The sequence below is a fragment of the Ascidiella aspersa genome, chromosome 1, assembly GCF_963924565.1.
Source record: "Ascidiella aspersa chromosome 1, kaAscAspe10.2, whole genome shotgun sequence".
Lineage (NCBI taxonomy): Eukaryota > Metazoa > Chordata > Ascidiacea > Phlebobranchia > Ascidiidae > Ascidiella > Ascidiella aspersa.
Genome location: NC_139447.1, coordinates 24,080,934 through 24,101,592, shown reverse-complemented (window position 1 = coordinate 24,101,592; position 20,659 = coordinate 24,080,934). Strand labels below are relative to the sequence as shown.

Sequence of the window (20,659 nt, the reverse complement as noted above, 5' to 3'; positions counted from 1 at the left end):
TCCACAAAACCACTACAAAAACAGTGGCGGATTCAGGATATTTGATTTTAAGGCGACATATTACACGGCGTCCTACTATATTCTATTGAAATCCTACTATAGAAGAAGGATATACGCGCGAAGCGCGAAAACTTTTGCCTTTACAAATAATTGAAAGTTGGCAAAAATATAGTTCGACAGGCCCTCAGGATTTGGCACGTGGGGCTAAACCACGCTGAGACAATATAAAAATTCTTAGCCACACGAACTTAAAATAAAGTGCAATGAATGTACGGCTATCATGCGGCAACCACTACATGACAACACTATTCAAAAGTAACTCACGGCCACTAAAAATGGCTCTGCGGCCCACAGTTTGCCGACCACTGCTTTAAATTAAGCAATGCGTTCTACTTTTCGCAGCCGTCACGGTCTGATACATAATACAAACCTGGCGTTGGTTAAACTTGTTATGAAAGAAGTACGCTTTTTGGCGTATTTTGTTGTTTAATGACCTCTAATCTTAATTGATACCGTTTCCTGTTTACAAAATCGACTTGGCAGGACAGACAAGGTTATCACAAGTTGCGTGACACTTTCTTAGGCCCCTACTGTAGATTTTTGAAAGGTGTGTTACTGTTAAAATGTACGCGATTGAGCTATGCCGTTGATTTTCACTTGGTTTATGTCCGAAATTACCGGGTTTATGTCCGAAAATTACCTTATATATTAGGTGAATACCACTTAGTTTGCTGCAAAACCCAAGGTGCCTATACCCTCTTTAAACCCAAAGAGGTTATAATCTCCTTGTTTAAACCTAACTGTATGGCGGAGTAAATTGTTAGCTTCTCACTGTAAACAATATAGGCCATGTATTAAACTAATTAAACAATGATTCATATGGCGAAGTATTATTGGTGTGCTGTTTATGCAAGAAACTAGCATTTGTAAGGTAGTTAGAATATCAGTAGTTATCAGATGTAAAAACTACGTTATGAACCTAAGTTAGTGGTCTATGCTTTCAAAATTACTCCCTAAACAAAAATCCTTGACCTGTTTGTGGATTTGATGCAGTACACGAACAGTGATAACAATAGTAACAACAACCAAATCATTTTGTTTTAGTTAATAAAAAATTATTGTTATACGGTCGACTCAATATCGACACAAAATAAAGACCCCCAACTTTCAAAGCAGTATAGATACGCATTTACGCATTGTCTGTGTACTTCTTTGTAACCTTTCTCTGGAAATTGGAAAAAAATTTTTGACCGAATTACCACTCATTGTTTTGACAAAAGTACGTACATAATCGTAATTTTAATAAACTTTCGCTTTTTGAAATTTCTTCATAATTTTTGCTTTTCACGTAGACCTTACTCTTTCGAGTTCTTGGTGGGATATCATTATTTCCCAACTTGGCATTTTTGCTAACTCAAGTTACCAATTTAGCAGAAACGCCACAAATTTTCAGTGTGGCCAAGACAAAATGTTTATCCAAATTTATATAGAATTGACGATCATCAAATCATACGTTTTGCGCAGTATTTCGGTCACGATATCATGAAAGATTTTTTATGTTATCTGGTAGGTTATTATGAAACACAAAAGTACGTTTCACAAAGACAGTAAAATTTATTAAAATAACCAAGACTGAATATTTTCATTCATTGCTTTAACTGGCGACCATTTTTATTTTAATAACCAAGATCAAAACTCCTTACACATTTATGTTCTACTTTCCGGTAAATCTTCGCTCTTGTATAACCTGGGTAATTTGAAAGCCCGGTTATACGAAAAATAAATTATTGTTATTTTTTTGCGTTGGGGTTGGGCGTAGAAAGGGTCGCCACCAGCAAAGATTGATTTATTAAAAATATCGAAAGTGATCTCTGTAACATTACTGAATTGAACCTTCACATTTTAGATTTTTGTCGGGTACTAAAATAGTAGCAAAGCGACTTGATTCAAGCTTGTAAGAGAAATATAGTGATTTTTCACTTACAGTCATCCTTAAAAATTTAGTTTATTTGCATAGGAAGTCTTAGGGACAGTGGTTATAACATATTTTGATGTTATCTTGTGAAAGGTGGCCAAACAGTTCGCCCGCTGTCATACAACAATATAAGATAATGTAGCAAAATGATTCAATTGGCAAAGCAAAAATCTTCAAAATGGCAATCCGAGCAACGTTTAGTCACACTTCCTCCTCTTGCGTGAAGAGCAACGAATACTAAAACCGCGAAAGTTGGACACATTGCTTTAGGCGAGTACCCGGAACTTGACCTTGATGCATATAACTGACCACCAGTGAAACTATAACTTCAGAAGCGCATTTCCTGCAATGAAAGCATGATGTTATATCGACATCAAACGATTTGTTCTACGGGTTACAAGAAAATTTTAGTGTTGAAATATACATAATTTTCTTGAGGGGAGTTTAGTGTAATATAAAACGAGGAAAAATGGGAATACTGTATGGTCTTAACAGACAGATTATTCTAAAAATAAGGACGACCGAGTGATAAGTAATAATATATGATATGGTTTTTATATGGATGAATCCAAAGAAAATAAATAAAAGAAATGGGTTTGCATATTATACAATTGATACTCAAAAAATTACAGACGAAACAAAACATAAGTCACATTTCTTAGAAACAAAAGCAATAATTTAGTAGATCTTTAAAACAAACTGTATCTTGAAAATGTGGACGCCATTGCAGCTCTGACTGAGCCTATAACCTAACCCAGCGTGGTCCAACTTCTTTTCATCGCGGGCCAAAAAAAGTTTTATCTTACGGGCCAATGTTTTTTTAAATGTTTTTTTAAAAAGCGATTCTAGGCTTATTGTTGGCAAATTTATATAGACCACGGCAGTGGTTCTTGACCTTTTTTAAGCAGCGCTCCACTTTGGTCATTTTCATATGCCTTTCGCCCGCCTACGAAAAGCAATTCGGCATTTTCTATTAAATATCACTAAGACAACTTGAAAATAGTAAAGTGAAGCGCCAAAAAATTGAGTTTAATTGGTTGAATAAGCGCTAAACTATAGATTTAGGAGGCTTTTCGCATTGGGCACACAACAAATAGCTCGTGCTCGACACATTGATTTAAACAGTACGTTATCTTGTTCAAAAGATGTGACGACACACAATACAACGGCCATATTGCAAAAACAATTCGTGCAAAAAAGTTTGAGTCCCCCTGTTGCAAGCCTGTTGTCATATAAAAAATATGGATAAAAATAGTTTAAACGGGGTCTGACTTTTATCGTTTATCTATAACTTAGACAAATTGTAATTAAATAGGGCCGTTCTACATTCGATGATATGAAAATATGCAATGGCACTGAAAGGGACTTTAGGCTTAAAACATAGCCAAGAAAAATAGAAAAAAAAGATGCGCGCGAAGCGCGAAAATTTTTTTCAGTTTCAATGTTAAACATGGCAAAAACAGAGTTTGTAGCCTACAGCGCTGTCGGAGTGGTGTACAACCCAAACGAAACCATTAAAAATATTGCAAAAAATTTAAATATTGATTTAGAGCTCCCGCCCCCCTAAGAATTGCTTGGCGCCCCCTAGGGGGGCGCGCCCACCAGGTCAAGAACCGCTGGCCTGTGGCATATATACTAACTTTGAAATCTACACCTTTGTTCAGCTACAGTAGTTATGATATCACAAAGGATGATTAAATTTTTTTGTCCATTACAATAACAAAGAAGCAAAAATTGAAGTGATATTGCTAGATTGTAGCAAAGCTGACGCTTTGTAGCAAAGCTGACAAAAAAGTGGAACTCGCAGTTGGACCACACTGACCTAACCTATGTCAGTCTTAAACTTTTGACACTTCTGGTCTGCTAAAAATACAGAAATCCTTTTACGGACAGCTAACCAGATGCAAAAGGGACGATTCATTACCGAGATAACTATAGGGCTAGTCTTTACTTAGAAAGGCGTATTGAATTAAAGGTAATCGGGACAACAAGTACGTAGCCTAATAATCCTTAAACTTGTATATTTGTATAACATACTTTAGTAAAAGTAATTTACTAGAAGAAAGTGAATAATCAATGTACTAATGGTCAGTAACCATCAATTAATCATTAGATGGTTCGTATCGGCTATTCATAAAAGGCTAGGTACTTCGATGCTCACCTTTAGATTTTTTAATCTGCCCTCAATGACGTCGTGCGTTTGTTTGCAGGAAATCGTGATGCTATCCGAAGCCGAACGGACGATTTTCATCACAAGCTGGCGGACGTTCTCATCTGGCAAGTCCTTTAAGGCGTCAGAGTGGTGATTAGTTTCAAGATAACTCCGGGTGTCGAAGTAGTATCAGTACAAGTGCGATACTTACTTAGAGTCGTGTTGCTGCCGATCGGACAACACATTTTGTGTGCATTTTAGGAAAGGTTTAGTCGTTTTACACCTGGTACAGCAATTTTTTGCAGAAAACGTTACACAAACAATTTAAGTAAATTTTGACTCAACAACCTTTAAAACATTTAGCTTATTCGGCCTTGTAATGAATTTCTTTGATATCGGATCAGACGTGTGTTATTTTTACCTAAAAGGTATTATCGGTATCAGAATAAACTGTGTGACGCAATTGCCTAGATCAGAATGGAAGAATTTCTTTGTTCGGTCATATGTTGTAGCTAACTGTTTTGAATTACGTCGTTTAAAAAATAGGTCGTAACGTGACGTAAATAAACAAGTCAACCTGCAGTTTTAGGTGAACATTTGAAATAATAAGAAACAAAAAAAGATTTTACCCCTTTTGCCTCGACTGCAAATCTGCGAAGGCTGCACAGAAACCACCTAAAAAACCTTTCTAAAACCGTGACCACTTTTTTTTACTTTTAATAGGGCCGTTATGCTTCCGATAATAAATTTTGTTTCAAAAGACAGAAAACATGCCATCGTATTCACGGAGCTCATAAACTAAATAGGTTTCCACAAAACATACTAAACGTCAACCATTACAAATTTTTTGCTTATTTAAAGTTGAAAAATATAATTTTAGGGTATGGCCCGGTGCCCAAACCCCTAAGCTAAAGAGCCCAAATGGGTCAGAAACAGTAGCAAATTCGAAAGTAACCTAACACTTTACAAAAAAAATTGGTGGCCAAACAAACTAGCAAATCACAAAGCTGCGCGACATTTTCGTTCAGTAAATTGCCTTACAGTTGCGAATTTATCACACGTGGCAATTGGAGTTACCATACAATAATTTAAATGTCGCGCTGCAAAAGTTGGTCGACGCCCGACGGCCACCCGAGGGGTAAAACCAGGGCTACGGAGTCGGAGTCGAACTCGGGATTCGACGGAGTCGGTTTGTTTTGCTGAAGTCGGACTCGGGACTCGAGTAAGACCACGTAAAACTACCATCCCGAGTCCAACGTGCGCATACGCATAACCAAATTTGGAAACTGATAAGGCAGCCAACTGTTAATTAAAAGTGCAATAGCAAATGGCGGAATATTTTCCAACCGCGTATTGTGCGTGAATCAGTTATATGAGACACCTCTATGAGTGGATTGCGTATCCCATATCCATTTTATTTCAGTTATGTCTAAGCCGGACTCGGGACTCGACGAAATCGCACATTTAGGGTTAATTATTTCGACCGGAGTCGGACTCGGGTTATTTTAAACCGACTCCGCGGGTCTGGTTGAAACCAGGCATGAACAACGATAAATGACTATTATGCGCATAACTAAACGATGTGCATTGTTGTTTTTCGCTAAACATTGCAACAATTACTTTATGTATGATCACGCAATACACAAGCAAGTCCGCACTGATTTAAAATACAACGAATTAAGCAAAAAGTATTATTATATCGCGGGCTTTACGTGGGCCGCATTGAAAGGTTGCGCGGCCGGTGGCCGTACCTTGTGCAGGCCTGTTTTAAAGGCAATTTAAACAAAAAATAAAATGACTCCTGAAAGTTTAAACATACCTCGTCGTCACTGTCGATATCATCAGCTCTTTCGTAACTCTTCTCGGCATCGGCAACCAGGCTTTCAGCTTTAGCTTTAAATTTGCATACGATAGAGGCAAGGTCCTCGCCCAGAGTCTTGAAACTCTCAGTGGCACTTTGACATTCTTTTATCCAAGTTGGCTGCATAAGAATAACAAAAGATACTTAAACTCAATAATTTTAACGCAGAAAAACGTCAACCAAAAAATATAGGGGATAATTGTATCCAGAATAGTTCTTTTGCCAGTGGTTCGACTTTGGACTATTTCTAAAGAGTGCGGACTGTTGTGTTGATAAAACAGCGACCAAACAAATCTTTAATTAAATTATTAAAAGTTCAGATATAGTATTATATTTTAACTGGAGCTCATTACAAACTGAGGTGTTTACCTCTTGGGTGTCTGGAGATGGTTTTCCCTTTTTCTTTCTTCGTCTTCTTTGAACGTCAGATTTTGCGTCACTTATGACGTATTGGAGATTACACAGTAGAAGAACAACAAAACTGAACATCTCCGTGCACATAACCATTCTGCCAGTCATAATGAATGGCATTTGTTATGCAAACGTCAAGTTTTTTTACACAATTTTAGTGTTTTATTTAAAAAAGATGAATAAAAATTTTAACTAAATAAAAAAATAATTTACTTTTCCAAGTTGTTTGGTTCTAACTTTAACAAACAAGGGGGAATCTTTTCCGCTAAAATGCTGATTTCACAATTAAGGAATTCTTCTTTTAGAAACGAGTTTTCGTTCTTGGTTGCTAGGCCATCTCGAAAACTGTCAACAAATTCTAAAATCGACAAAACAACACTGATTAAAGTTTGGAGTTCCATATAAAAATCGTGTAAAAATATAATAGTGGAAAAAATTTTTTTCCGGTCGAAAAAAAAATTAAGATAACAATAATTTTTAAATTGCATGCCACACGGACAGTCGAACACACATAGTTTAAGTTGATTTTTTTAAACAGGTAAAAAACCTTTGTTTATAAAGTGAGTAAGCCAGTATGCAAATAATCTTTAAATTCTGCAGATGGTAACAAATTATTTTCAACGTGCTATGACTAACCTTTAAGGTTGTCTAATATCGTAGTAATATATTGTGAGATTCCTGTAAATGCTGGTGCCTCTTTGCCTTGTGTACTTAACACCGAACTAATAACCCTATAAAAAACTGTAATTAAAAAGCGTATAATGGCAAACATTAATTTACTACAAGGTAAAGCTAGTATAACACACCTCTAAAGAGTAACACTAATGTGTTGAGTTAGAAAACAGAATAAGGTGCACATTTTTATTGCATTATTGACCAAGATGATGGGCTAAGTAAACCTAATAATATACATTAGTCTACTGATGTACAGCTAGACAAGGCAGCCATACATCTGTTAACAGGATTTTAAAACTATTTTAAATCACACAGGATAAAATGATAAAGATCATGGGTGGTTGTAATGCAAATGTCTTCGTCACCAAAATAGATTTGACCTTTAACTGACATTTGCGGAAGGGCACCTAATTTACAACCCTTTTCCAGTGGGGCAAGGGGATATTGATGTACTGTAAAGTATTTATAGTTTTTGGAATAGTTTTCTGTTCTGGCTCTCAACGTGAGTAACACTTTAATTTCACAAAACCTAAAATCATGCAGCTAAACTGAACACAAGACAAATAATGTGCAATACATTTTACCAACCTGAATATCAGTAACATGTTTTGCGGGTATTTTGCGCTATTTGCTAAGTAGAGGGGGGAGGGATGTGGTCCACAGAAGTGATATTTACAAGGCTCTTGGTGAGGAGCACAACAGAACTGTTCCAGTTCGGCAACTAGTGTTTCAAAACCGAGATGTTGAGCTAAAAAACGTTCAAAACAAAAATGATGAATTGTCCTGTTCCTACACAAATTTTTGAACATTATTCATTTAGAAAAATGTAGGTTAACACCTCTGAATAGGTTATATAAAACTACATAACATGAATACAATAAATTTTTTTTACGGATGAGATGACAAATGGCGCTTTACAAAAAAAGGCAGATCAGGCTCAAAAGGAAATCATTTCTATTTTATCAAACTTGTTAATTTCTAAAGTATTCAAGATTTTTATATAATTATCTGTCACAATATTGCGTTTAGAAGAAAATAGCAATCCATAAATTTAACAGGAATGTAAATTCTCTTATTTCATAAATCTAGAAAAATTAAAGTTTATTAACTGTGGGGGGAGTTGTCAATGTGTCCATTCACTTGAACAGCCTTTGAAGGGGAAAGGGCAGCATAAGCGCACTGAACAAGCAGCTCCCGGAATTGAAGCCACTTCTTTTGTTCACTAAAACTCTCTTTCTTTTCCTCAAGGCTAATTTGCCTACAAAATATGTTCAGTTACATAGGAAAAACTGTGAATACTATGACAAAAATTCATAAGAATACACATTTATATGAGAACATTAGTTCTATTAACTATAAAAACACACTTTTCAGCAATGTTAACATCACTTATAACAGTGAAATCTCGATCATCGACAAGCTGATTAAAGTTGATTCTCTCTTTGTCTACCATTTCCAATAGATTAGAGATTGGCTGATCACTAAAAGAGTACAATATCAATTAAACAAAGTTATGTATTTAAAAAAAAGCATCACTGGAAAATAATAAAAGTTAACAAAAGAAAACAATTTAGCTCACATGTTTCCCTGAGTAAAAAGATCCATCAAAACATGTTCAGTTCGAGTCAAAGCAGATTGGACGGAGTTGCTGATATGACGTCGATATTCAACAAACTCTAAAACCTAAATAGGTTTGAAAAATGAAGCTTGCATTATAAACAAAAATTTAAAACATATTAAAAATATATAGACATTGGCGGACTGGAAGCCTTTAGGGGGCTTACAAAAATCACCAATTGTGGTGGTGGTATTCATAATTATGATGTAACAAAGATCATTTAATCAATTACCATTTTTATAAAATTGGGAAATTGTTGATCATAATAATTTTAGCGCTAACAAAATATAGTTAAAAAACCTACAACTTACTTTATGAAAAGTACCATTTCGAAAACAGGAAATGAGGCATTCATAAGATTCTTTAGTGTTTGCAAGGAAAAAACTCCGGGCTATTTGAAATACTTGAGAAGCAGGATGGTAGTGACCGAGGGATGTTACATGTTGGCACACTAGATATCTGAAAACAATTTACATTTCAAAATATTACCCTTAAAAGTTGGGTGACAGAAAAATAGGTATTTATAGTCTCACTAAAGGCATTACAAGTAGTAAATTTTAGGATAGTTTTAAAAACATGTATTTAAAACAATAAATTAAACAATAAGAACACTGTACTTTCCTTACCCTAATGTATTTTGCTGGATGTGCTTGATTTCCAATGAATCATAGAGATCTGCACATGGAGAAAAGATTCCCAAACGACAGTATATTCTCATGAGCAGAATTTTAATCTCATAGTTGCTCTGGCTTTCCTTAAGAGTCTGTTCCATTATCATTACACTTCTCCAAAGTAGTGATGTGTCACCTGCACATAATATCAAAATTGTGTGATTAGTATCTAGTGTCATCACAAATTGTATGATTGTTTAAGTTATACTCAGCAGTATATCGAAAGAAATTGGAAACTAACAGAATCTGCCGATTCATACTGAAAGCAAGGCAGGTTAGCAAAACAGCAGGGAGGTTTGAAATCATGACCTCCGGCTATACCGGCACAGTTGCTCTACCAACCGGGTAACAAAAGTTTAGAGGGGAGAAAGTTGAGAAACAACCATGGCGCCAATACTTTGTACATTCTGTTAGTACAAACAACTTAACACCAACATAATGTAGCAGGTTAGTTGTTTTTCTAACATGCCTTGCTTGTATCATTGATCGACAGTTTCAGTTAATGTGTGATAGCTATTGGTGTGTACTACAGCCGTTGTCGTTGGATAAACAGCGATTTTAGAAGGGATAGATCACAGTTGGTAAACACTTATGTTTGTGTATCTTTCAATATACTCAGCAGGTTTGAAATAAACAGGTTTAAAAATTACTTGATAAAAAATCATAATCATCTTTGGTAAATATGCATACATAAATAAAATTGATGAATGAATTATTAAATTGACATACCAGATTTTTCATATAAGTCAATTAGCAAACGAATTGCATTTAGGCAGTAGTTGTCAACAATTCGTGGATCAGTTGTGCACTGGTCATCACCTGTATGAACATCTGAAGAGTTAATACGAAGGAATATGTTCAGGATGTTATGTTGACTCAGAATTGTTTAAAAAACTTGTTTGCACCGCCTAATAATATATCATAATTGAAAATCCTGATTAGGGCGATGGATTTCAGTAGCTATGCAAAAGGTACTTATATCCATGTACTTTTATCTGAAATAAAAGTTTGACTTACAAAAACATATTCCATCTTGATATCTTTTAATAAGAAGCTCAATTAGCTTTACTTTTTTTTCATCGCTCATGCTTTCATGTCCACCAAGAAAGCTATTAAAATAATAATATTTTACAAACTTTATTCAAAAAGTAAAACTTGAAGCACTGTTTAAAATTTACCGAGTTGCTTCTACTGTAAAAATATGACGGTGGAATTCTTTTTGTTTGCGTTTATTTATCTCTGGTTTCAGTTTTGCAGGGAAATCTTTTGTCACATCATCAAATGTAAATGTTGCTTGCTGCTTGTAAAGCTCTTCCAAAAACTTTAGAGTTAAGGTATAACAGTTAAAATGTGGATATGCCCACACAAATAGTATAAAATACTGTATTGGATGTACCTCATCTATTTCTTCTTTAGGTAATAATTGAAAGTAAGGTTTGAGGTCTAGGGTGCAGCAAGGTTTAGTAGAAAAATCAAGAGCATACTCCAAAAGCAGTTGTTTTACTGAAGCTTGTGACACTGGGGCATCTACAGTTTAAAAAATCCAAGAAATGTTAACAGTTATTAAAATATGGTAATTGAACTTTTTACTCAAAAAAAGGTTAAAATAAAGATATTATAAAACCTATTAAATTATTCATATGAAAAATGCACTTATTTGCTGTGGAAACAATTACCTTGTTGCGTCTTCTGTCTTGCTTTCAGACGCTTGATTAATTCCAATCTCATGAGGTAAGGTCCACGACATTTGCCTTCATACAAGTCATCCTGCTGTTTTACAAGGTTGCCAACAAACTTATATGCATGCTCAATTTTGTAATGTGGTCCGTCTGAATAACTACAAAAAACACAGGTTGTTGAAACCACCTCAATGAAAACTAATTACCAAGGCATTAATATTTTTAGCATATTATGAAACCCAACTGATGTAAAATAAAAATCAATGCATGTGGGATAGCTAAGCATTAAGAAAGGTATAATTTAAGACAGTAGTTATTAGGTAAATTTAATTGTTTAAACCTCTTTTTGTTCCTAATGGTGACAACCAGTATGGCAGAAAGCTGGCGACTTGGCGACTATGTCGGCCAAAGAATTAGACAGAAAACCAACATCATTTAAGTTTTGGGGCACGACCAAAAAACCAAAGAATTTACGCCTAAAAGGCTTGTCACCAGAAGGCTGGCAAGATTCTGCCAGCCTGGTGACAACCTTTTTTAAAAAATATTCCAAAATATATTTAGCCTTTATTAGTACTTAAATTTATGCAATATGTAATATATCATATGATACAATTTAAATATGGCAATCAGTTAAATATCATTATCTGACTGTCCAAACATTTCAAGTTTTTAATGACCAAAAAAATGACTTTATTTTTGTTTGATTCCAACAGTATTGCCCGACTGTTTAATGAGAGTTAGTCACATGTACTAAGAGTCAACCCAAACTGAGATTATTAAATAAGAAGTTGTTAAAGTATTATTTTTTCTTAGCATCTTCAAAAAAACATTTGAACTGTACATTTTAATTAAATAAAAAGACCTTATGACTTCTTGTTAAAAAAAACTTGACCTTACTTGCCCTAGCTATCACCTTTAACTAAAAAAATGTTCACAACTATTAGCAAATTTACTTGGATTCTTCTTCTGCGTCTCCATTCTCTGATGGTTTCCATCCCTGACTGAGAAGTTCAAAAAAGGAATCCAAGTAACCATTGACATAATTCCACACATCTGGACTGAAAAACAATGACACAATATTTATATGTCATGGCTTGCAAAATATTTTAAAACAATGCAAGGATTGTTCCCACCTTTTGCTTAGTAAGTTTTTGTACTTTGCATTGACAGAATGCCACTTTCCAAGCTTTTCCTCTGTGGTAACTGAAAGGGGGGTATAGCCAACAACTTCACTTGTAACCTTCTCTACACAACACAGATGAGTTACATTATACTTTTTTTAATAAATGATAATTAACTGATTGGAAGTGATTCTAAATTGTTCAGCTTACAATGTTAAGAATGCAAAAGCAGCTAAAAAGTATAAATTATATTAAATAAGTGAATTTCAAATTGAGAATTTGAGGGGTTAATTACAAAATACTGTCATAAAAGTAAAACATCAATAAAAAACAGGTAAGATAAAATTTGCAAGACAGGAAAATAAACTAAACTAATTATTTCACACCGTATCTGTTAATTAAACAAGATATATAACCAGTGACTAATAATTTCCATAAACCTGATAAAAATATGAAAAATTTTTACATTATAAGCAAAACAATTTTTACGATCACAATACTTACTTCCTAAATCTTCATTAAGAACTTTAAGTATAAGTTCATGTTTGCCAAGTAACTCCAAAACAAGCAAATACAACCGTACTTCTGCAGACATGAAAACATAAACAAATTAAAAAATATGTCTTTTATCATTTTTACTTAACATTTATGAATTTGATACAAACATACGAAAAATAACTTTGGATTAAATATTAAGGTTTATCGCGTCCCTCTAACATTTTTTAAAATTAGGCATTTTTTACTATTACATTTTTCAAAAATATATCTATCCATGTAAGGTAAAATGTTGGATGAAACAATTCTATTTTAAAGCCTTAAAGTGTAAAAAAAAACTGAGATTTTTTTTAATAGTCTGAGAGACATTGCTAAAAAATTGCTAACATTATATAATGTAGTACAAAAATAATTTCCCAAATGTTTAACATTCTAACAACTGTTGTTGTGTTTCAGTTCTACTTTTTTTGACTAACTTGATCTGTTATGCAGTCGTACTACATCGAATAGAACGTTACCATTGCCAGTAATGCATAACCAATACATAACCTCGCTGAATATTGGCCTGAAGTTGACCTTAAGTAACCCTGTAGCGCATTTTGTCTTTAAGGCAAGCACGTTTTACGAGGAAATGTTACTTTTGAAACTCAACGCAGTTAAAGAAATTGAGAACTCTCACCTGGCATTACACATTAGTCGCTCGCCTAATGATGCTTGATTGACACTTAAATATTAGTCGAATGTTATCATGAGAAGCAAAGTAACTGGTCTCCCAAAAAAATCCTGACGCCGCACTACATGCACTGTAAATGTGTTGCTACAGCGATATGCTTTTAATTCAAATTTGCCACACGCGTATGTACAATTAGGCGCAACCTTCTGCAGTTAAACGAAAAAATATATCTGTTCGAATTACCCGATATAAAGGGCAAATTTGGATACAAATCCCACTTGGATTCAAATCCAAGGATCTGATATTCTACTTTGAAAATACCTAGTAGAATCCCGAAAATACCTAGTAGAATCCCTAATCTTTGAGGTGGATTAATCACAAAATAACCTTTGGTTACCAAACAGCACCTAATCTGGAAACTTTTTGGTAATATATCTATCCTCAAGTCGAAAATTAAATTAATCATGACTAGTTTTCTGAACAACTCCTGTTTAATGCAGTTGTTAAAGTTGTGATGCATAACTGCATTAAAAAATAATACATAAAAACAGGATAGAAACACCAGGCTGTTGCCCAAACTTTTTGACCTCATAGTGAGTACAATGCAACAAAATACACTTTTTACAAATTTAGTCCTTTTTATAAGACATTGTTGTGCTTTTGCATTACTTTATGTGATTTGTTAACTAGGCAGTCAAATTATATGTTGCAAAAAGTACAAAGTTATTAATGCCAATTATATCTAACCATTGTTTAGCAATTACACTGTGGCAAAACACTGATGAATATTAATCTTAAGTTGATCTTGAGTAACCCTATGGAGTACTTAGATGTTTCAGATTGAATATTACATTTACAACTTAATGCCTTTAAGGAAATTGTGAAATCCCTGCACCTAGTATTCTATGTTAGCCATGAGCCAAGTAACTCTTGAATGACACTCAATAATGATTAGGCGAAGGTTAACAACAGGTAATTAGTTGTAAAAAAAAAAATTCTAATGCTGGTAATCAATTTACCATCACTACAGGCCATCCTTAGTAAAATAAATAAATTATAGCAGTTCCAATTATCCAATATAACCAGCAAAATGGAAACTAATCCAATTTGGGTTCAAACCTAAAGACATTCTACTACATCCCTAGTTATTAGATAACTTTAGGGTGTCATTTTTTTTTATTTTTATGCCCCCACTCAAATAAAAACACTAGATCGCCACTACACTTTAATTGGTTTTGTTTGGGTTCCATAGCTTTTACCCAAACAATAAAAAAAGGTTGGGACCAACTGATCTAAGGATATGCATTTCAGACATAGGCTGCAAACCTGCTTCAGCTTCAATTTTGCCTTTTTCAATGTGCTTTTCTATCATCTTTTCAGCCAGTGGGAGATACATGGCTTGGGCCAACTTTCTGTCCTCCACATTTTGTGCCTACAGTGGAGTAAAATGAAAATGTAAAAAATCAGAAAATAAGTTTAAAAAAAAAAAATCAAAAAAATCTGTAATTACTTGCAGCACTATTGCCATAATGCCCCAGAATAAATAAGGATTCTTCGGATGCTGCTTATAAAGATGCATTGCTACCTAAAAAAAGAAAACATAAAGCCATCATTTTAAAAATCAATGGATCTAATTTCATTTTAAAATTAACAACTGTATGACTTTCTGGTATAACATACTGACAAATCAGTGTTGTAAAACAATATGCATATGCTATATAATATAAATATGTGTGTATATATATATATATACATATAGTATGTTGAATTACACTGGTTTACAAATTTAAACTCATTGAATTAGGCGTTTCCCCCTATTTCGAGGTCACAGATTCCGAAAATGGCAGTAGTTTTTCTCTATCACGTCAGGTTTTTTCTGTACAGAATTTTGAAATTTTATGAAAAAGCAGCAATTTATGTTTTTTTGATGTAAGTCTGTCCTGTTTGTGACAACATATTTTAACATGTTACGACATTATGTAGTCTGAAAAAGAATTAGTGAAATTCTAAACAAAATGGCTTGTTTAGAATCAGTATATTTTTGCAATGCGGTTAAAACAGCCTGTCTTCCAGAATAGTTGGAAGCATATATAGTAGGGGGGGGGGGGTATCACTTTTTTTTTAAATCCACCTGATTCGTATGGATTTTGACAGATAGACACCTAAAAACATTGTATACAAAATTTAAGCTCATTTGAACATGTATTGGTGTGAGGAAATAGAGTTGAATTTTTGCAGAAATTTGCAAAATCGGGTAAAAATGCGAAATTTTAGGTTATGTTTAAACCATATTTTTGAAGTGAAATTCATCTGCAGTGACCTAATACTTGTTTTTTTAGACATTCATGGAATAACTGAAACAAGTAAGATCTGCAGAGTTTGCATTTTATCATTTATTTGCAGTAGTATTAAAAATTAAATTTGTGCCGAAAATCAAAATTTTATAAAAAAGGCAAAATTTTGGATTTGCCTTTAATCTCTACTTTTCAAGTAAAACATGACTATAAATTAATGTTTATGGAAGATAAAACTCACTACAAATAGATATAGCGGCAGGAGACTGTGTTTTAATGCTAATTGGGCCAGTATTAAAAATTGAATTTCTGCCGAAAATGTCAAAACAATAAAATTTGTCCAGTGTTGCCTGTCACTGCAAATAACATAAAGTTCTGCTTTGATTTAGAATTTTAGATGATGCATGGAGTTTTCTGGAGTTCAACCTGGAAAGAATAATTTCCTTTCTTATTTTAAATTTACAAACAATTTTACTTGCTGCTATTAGATTCTATTAGCTCTTTCAATTGACTGGGAATGATGCGCAATTTTACTAAACATTATTACAAGTTTTGGAGCACAATGTTTGGAGGTTGTAGTAAAACGTAGTAAGAATATGAAAGCCCATACAGAAGTAGGTGGCATTTTAAACGTTTCGAATAACTCTTTATTCATTTTCGTCATGTATTATATAACCTTTCTGATTTTTTCCAACTGATGTGGGCCTCCTTTAGTAAACTGGTTCTGTTGGATATTTCCAGTTTGTCATTTCGTTATAATCCTCCGATTTAAATTTAGTGTTTTGGTATATTGAACTGTTTCACACTGTCTTCTCAAAATTAATTTTGGCCATGTATCTTTTTAGATTATGGACCGCTTTTCCTCGTAACATTGGTTCATTGTCAGCCCCTTACCAATGTTACAATTGCCCCCCGGTAGGCTACTCTATCCTTCTTTTTATATAAAAAAGGCAAAGTGTGCATGATTTGGCGGAATTACAGTGGAAAGTTCATCTTACTGCAAAAGTTAAATCTCTAATAAGACTGTATTCAAATTTTCATAAGTTATTATTCAAATCCCCTTTTTACATGTTCAACGAAATATTCGTTTTTACCCCTAATTGAAAAAAATTCATAACTCAAAATCCTGACGTGATGGACAAAAATGAATGCCAGATTTGAACTCAGCATCCTCAAATTAGTCAAAAAAGGTTGCCACCTTGGCTGAAGCAAATATGCTGTAAACCAGTGTTATAAAAATTTGAAAGAACAGAAATCTATACACAGATTAGGCAACAAAATATTCAAAATAATATTATTATACATAAGAGAAAACATAAACGTACCCTTTGCATGTCCTGAAACTTATCATGTCGTACATAAGACATGAATAAATGAGAAAGGTACTCTTCATTTTGTGGACATTTTTTGATTGCTTTTTCATACATAGGACTAATCAGTTCAGCTGTAAATTATTGTATCAATGTGTTACGAATACTAGCTGCTAATTTTGACTTATCATAAAAAAATGCCAAAAAACAGGTAGCTATAAAAAAGGCATTTGCAAGCCCTGTAAAAAACCTACTTTTGTGACACTCTTTGTAGTAAAGACTAAGGCCCTGAAGACTGTTTTCATCAATTGGTTCCTGCTGCACAACTTCGCTAGCCAGTGCTGAAGCTTCCTCTACCCTTCCCAATCGATGAAGGGCAATGGTCTTTAGCACCTGCAAAACAAGACACTTTTATTAGGTGGTAGTAAAGTGATGTTTTGCAATACACAGGAGAAACCAAAGGGTATCCTAAACTCTAATTTCAATTGTAAATGTAAAATTAACTCAGTTTTTAAGGGTAAAACTAAGTTTTTTTTTAGAAAGGGTTACACCAAGAGTTAAAGTTACAAACAAATAAACATATAATTGAAGAAAGTAGTGCTTTTCATGTCTTAAAACAAGTTTGGTTGATGCAAAAATGTTACCACAAAGCTACACCTTTGCGGCAAGTAGATCTTTCTGCTTTTTTAAAACCTTTTCTGCTTCATGGAAAGCCTTTTTGTAGTTTCCATTGTCAAGCAATTCTGCAGAAAATTCATGTTGATTAATTTATAAATTCATGCAATTTTGTTGAAACGTTAGGTATTATTATTCTCGTATACATATAATCATAGAATCTTTTTAGGGTGTTATACTTCTATTGCTCAATAAAACTTACCATAAATAGGTCTTAATCTTCGCTCACTTATGGTATTTAGTACTTCAGTCGTCATCTTTCACACTTTGTGAAGTGTAGACCCTAACATTGAGGCTATAAATTAAACAACTAAGTTGATTATAATACATTTAATATGCAACAATGCAATATAGCATTTTCTTATGTTACTTGACCACAAGTACATAAACGACTGGCGCCAGTTGAGGGTCCCCACATTTAAAGCCTATTGTACCAAAAGCAATTGTATTTGCTAGAGGTAACTATTGGTTTTTAAAAGTTAATTGTTTTGTTATTTAAAACTCCGGCTTGCATTTTAAACTCTGATTTGTATCTGGTTTACATCATAAAACAATTCTAAAACAAAACAGAATTGCCACATATATTTAGTATAAAGACTACACCCATAATAAACACAAATTAGAGAAATAGACAAGAATGCCAGTCTGCATTCCATTGCTTTTTTGCCAACATATCAGGTATGAGGTTATATGCAGATGTGAGTTCAGAATCCTGTCATAACTCCTGCATAATCGATTTTCAATGCCATATTGACAAAAGTAGGTATCTCAGTAATTAAATAAAACGCGCAAAGTCGCAAGTACCTACTATGGAAAGTGCAACCGGAATTATTTTAACAGACTACACCTGCAGAAATGGAAAATGAATATGCACCTGGTTTTCCGATATGTTTTAGTGGCGGGGTAAACTTTTGTCCTTAGTTGCACCCGGTCGCCTAGATTTTTTTCGGCCTTGCACTCGCGAAATCTGTCATACTTTTCAAACGGGGCACTTACGATTTACAAGTGTACATAATAGTCAGTTGGCAAGCAATATTATAATAATTTAAAAATTGTATGTGCCAAACTCGCAGGTCACTTCCTAAGTTCAAAGTTGTTAAAATTACGTACATGATTGAATGTTTTGCGTATCTACCATTGTCCTATAAGTTGAGAACCGTTGATTAGAGGGGAATGGGCTCATACAGGATTTGAAAATAAAAGTATAAAATGACAAGAATACACTTTTAAAAATATATAACGTAGTTTTTCCAGGCTAAGCAACAGACGGTATTCTTCTAGTAAGCTAAAAATAGAATCGATGTTGTTTGGTTCCACACTTGCGCAGCGCGCTACTACATTCTCCACACTTGTGTTGCCTTATGTTGGATGAGGGCTAGGATAAAACGATATACAGTAATGTATTGTATAATGTAGACTACATTGAACAGGTACTGCTTCTGTTTTACATAAATAGAACGCTTGTTTTAAATAACGCTTAAACAATGGTTTAATAATAAAATATTTTTAAATCGAATATAACACCCAAGTCCAGGCTAGCAATTTGGTGTCGTTCCACATAGAGGGGCGTTTATTACATCACTAATCCAAAGAAAATGTGTCAAAAAAACACGGACTGGGAAGTAATAAACCAAACGCAGTTGTGTAGCAAGTCAAAAAAGCATTTTTTGACCTGTGGGTAATTAAAGACGATCAGTGATAGAGTGTACCATTAAAAGACATCGATAACGTGAATTATTTCGATTCACACATGCTGAACGCCACGGCTTTGTGGAAACTAGCAAGCTTTACAATCCAGGAAATAGATAAATTAAATGAGAAAGGCTAAAAGGACGTAAAGAAGTTTAGGTTTCAGCTGGCACAGGGTCTAGGGCGAGCTGGCACCGCACTGCGAGGTTTATTCATAAATTATTTTTTTAACTAAAGTAAACTAGTTACTATTTAAGTTTACAATCTAGAATCTAGATGTATATTGTTTTGTGCACAATATCGTTTTATGCGCGAATCGTTTTATATTAGCCTACAAAGAATCGGAATTTGTGTATGTTGATAGATACTAAATTCAGTATATTTTTTCAGTCTTTGCAATTTGTGACAAAATAAATGCAATCAAAACATAAACTATGTAACATGTACTTTTTATCGACTTTAGCCCTTCAGCTTATGATTTAAAAAAAACTATGATTTTGTAGAAAAGCGCAGTACCGGTAGTTCATTATCGAAAGTAGAGAGTTTCCAAATATTAACTCACCGCGGTCCTGGAGGTCTTTCCGGTCCTTACGACCCCCCTGAATCCAGTGGTGGGATTCAGCGGGTTCGCACCGGTTCTATAGAACCGCCTAAAAATATTTTATGAAATCAGCGAACCGGTTGGCATTACTAGTTATTGTCAATGGATTTTTTGTATCTTATCTAATCAAGGCTTATTGTATAGGTATTGATCTAATACACCGATTTTTAAGATCCAAGTGGATCACGTGTTTTTTCAAATGTGCAATGGTCATGTTCCCATTTAGTGTGGCTGTTAGTTGTGATAAGATTCAGTCGGTTTGATTTATCTTCGTAAGATGAAGTTCTGCCGTATATATCAAAATAATCAGGTTATTTGCAGAAAATATGACTTTCTGTAACAGAACCGGGTGAAAAGTATGATTTTTTTGAGAGAACCGGCTAACAAAAAATTTGAATCCTACCACTGCCTGAATCAATCGGCAGATTTTCGCTAGGTTCGAACTCGTTTATGGTTTGGTGTTCTTCCGAATTTTCGGTTTAGTCGCAGATCGACTCTTTTAAAACTTACAAATAACAGTTGTTTACCGGTTCCCTGGTTAAAATTATCTACAACCATGTTTATTTTTTGTCTAGTCATGAAGAAATGCTTATTCATCACGTTATTTGGGTACAAAGTTCATGCGTATCATGCGACAACAAAATAACGAATCGCACCTTAGCATGCAAGTAAAAACTCTGTGTCATGATGTAGAACTATACCCGCCCGTTTTTCTCATTTTAACAAAACACAAATATAACTATACAATTATGGTATACA

General features: G+C 34.0%; 1 protein-coding gene across 1 annotated transcript; it reads right to left on the bottom strand.

The window, feature by feature from the left end:
- Positions 1-1,524: 1,524 nt before the first annotated feature.
- On the bottom strand, positions 1,525-18,422 carry LOC146168413 (N-alpha-acetyltransferase 25, NatB auxiliary subunit-like). Its single transcript, XM_083384467.1, has 26 exons — positions 17,813-18,422; positions 17,593-17,678; positions 17,190-17,328; positions 16,951-17,069; positions 14,842-14,916; positions 14,658-14,763; positions 12,668-12,748; positions 12,176-12,287; positions 11,996-12,100; positions 11,040-11,200; positions 10,760-10,890; positions 10,542-10,684; positions 10,381-10,472; positions 10,093-10,182; positions 9,319-9,499; positions 9,004-9,151; positions 8,654-8,757; positions 8,442-8,555; positions 8,184-8,332; positions 7,663-7,822; positions 7,036-7,130; positions 6,613-6,757; positions 6,358-6,496; positions 5,947-6,108; positions 4,137-4,259; positions 1,525-2,318 (listed from the first exon to the last, which is right to left on the bottom strand). Exons 1-26 carry the CDS (start codon positions 17,865-17,867, stop codon positions 2,304-2,306), a joined length of 3,030 nt encoding a protein of 1,009 aa, XP_083240593.1. The 5' UTR covers positions 17,868-18,422; the 3' UTR covers positions 1,525-2,303.
- Positions 18,423-20,659: the final 2,237 nt, after the last annotated feature.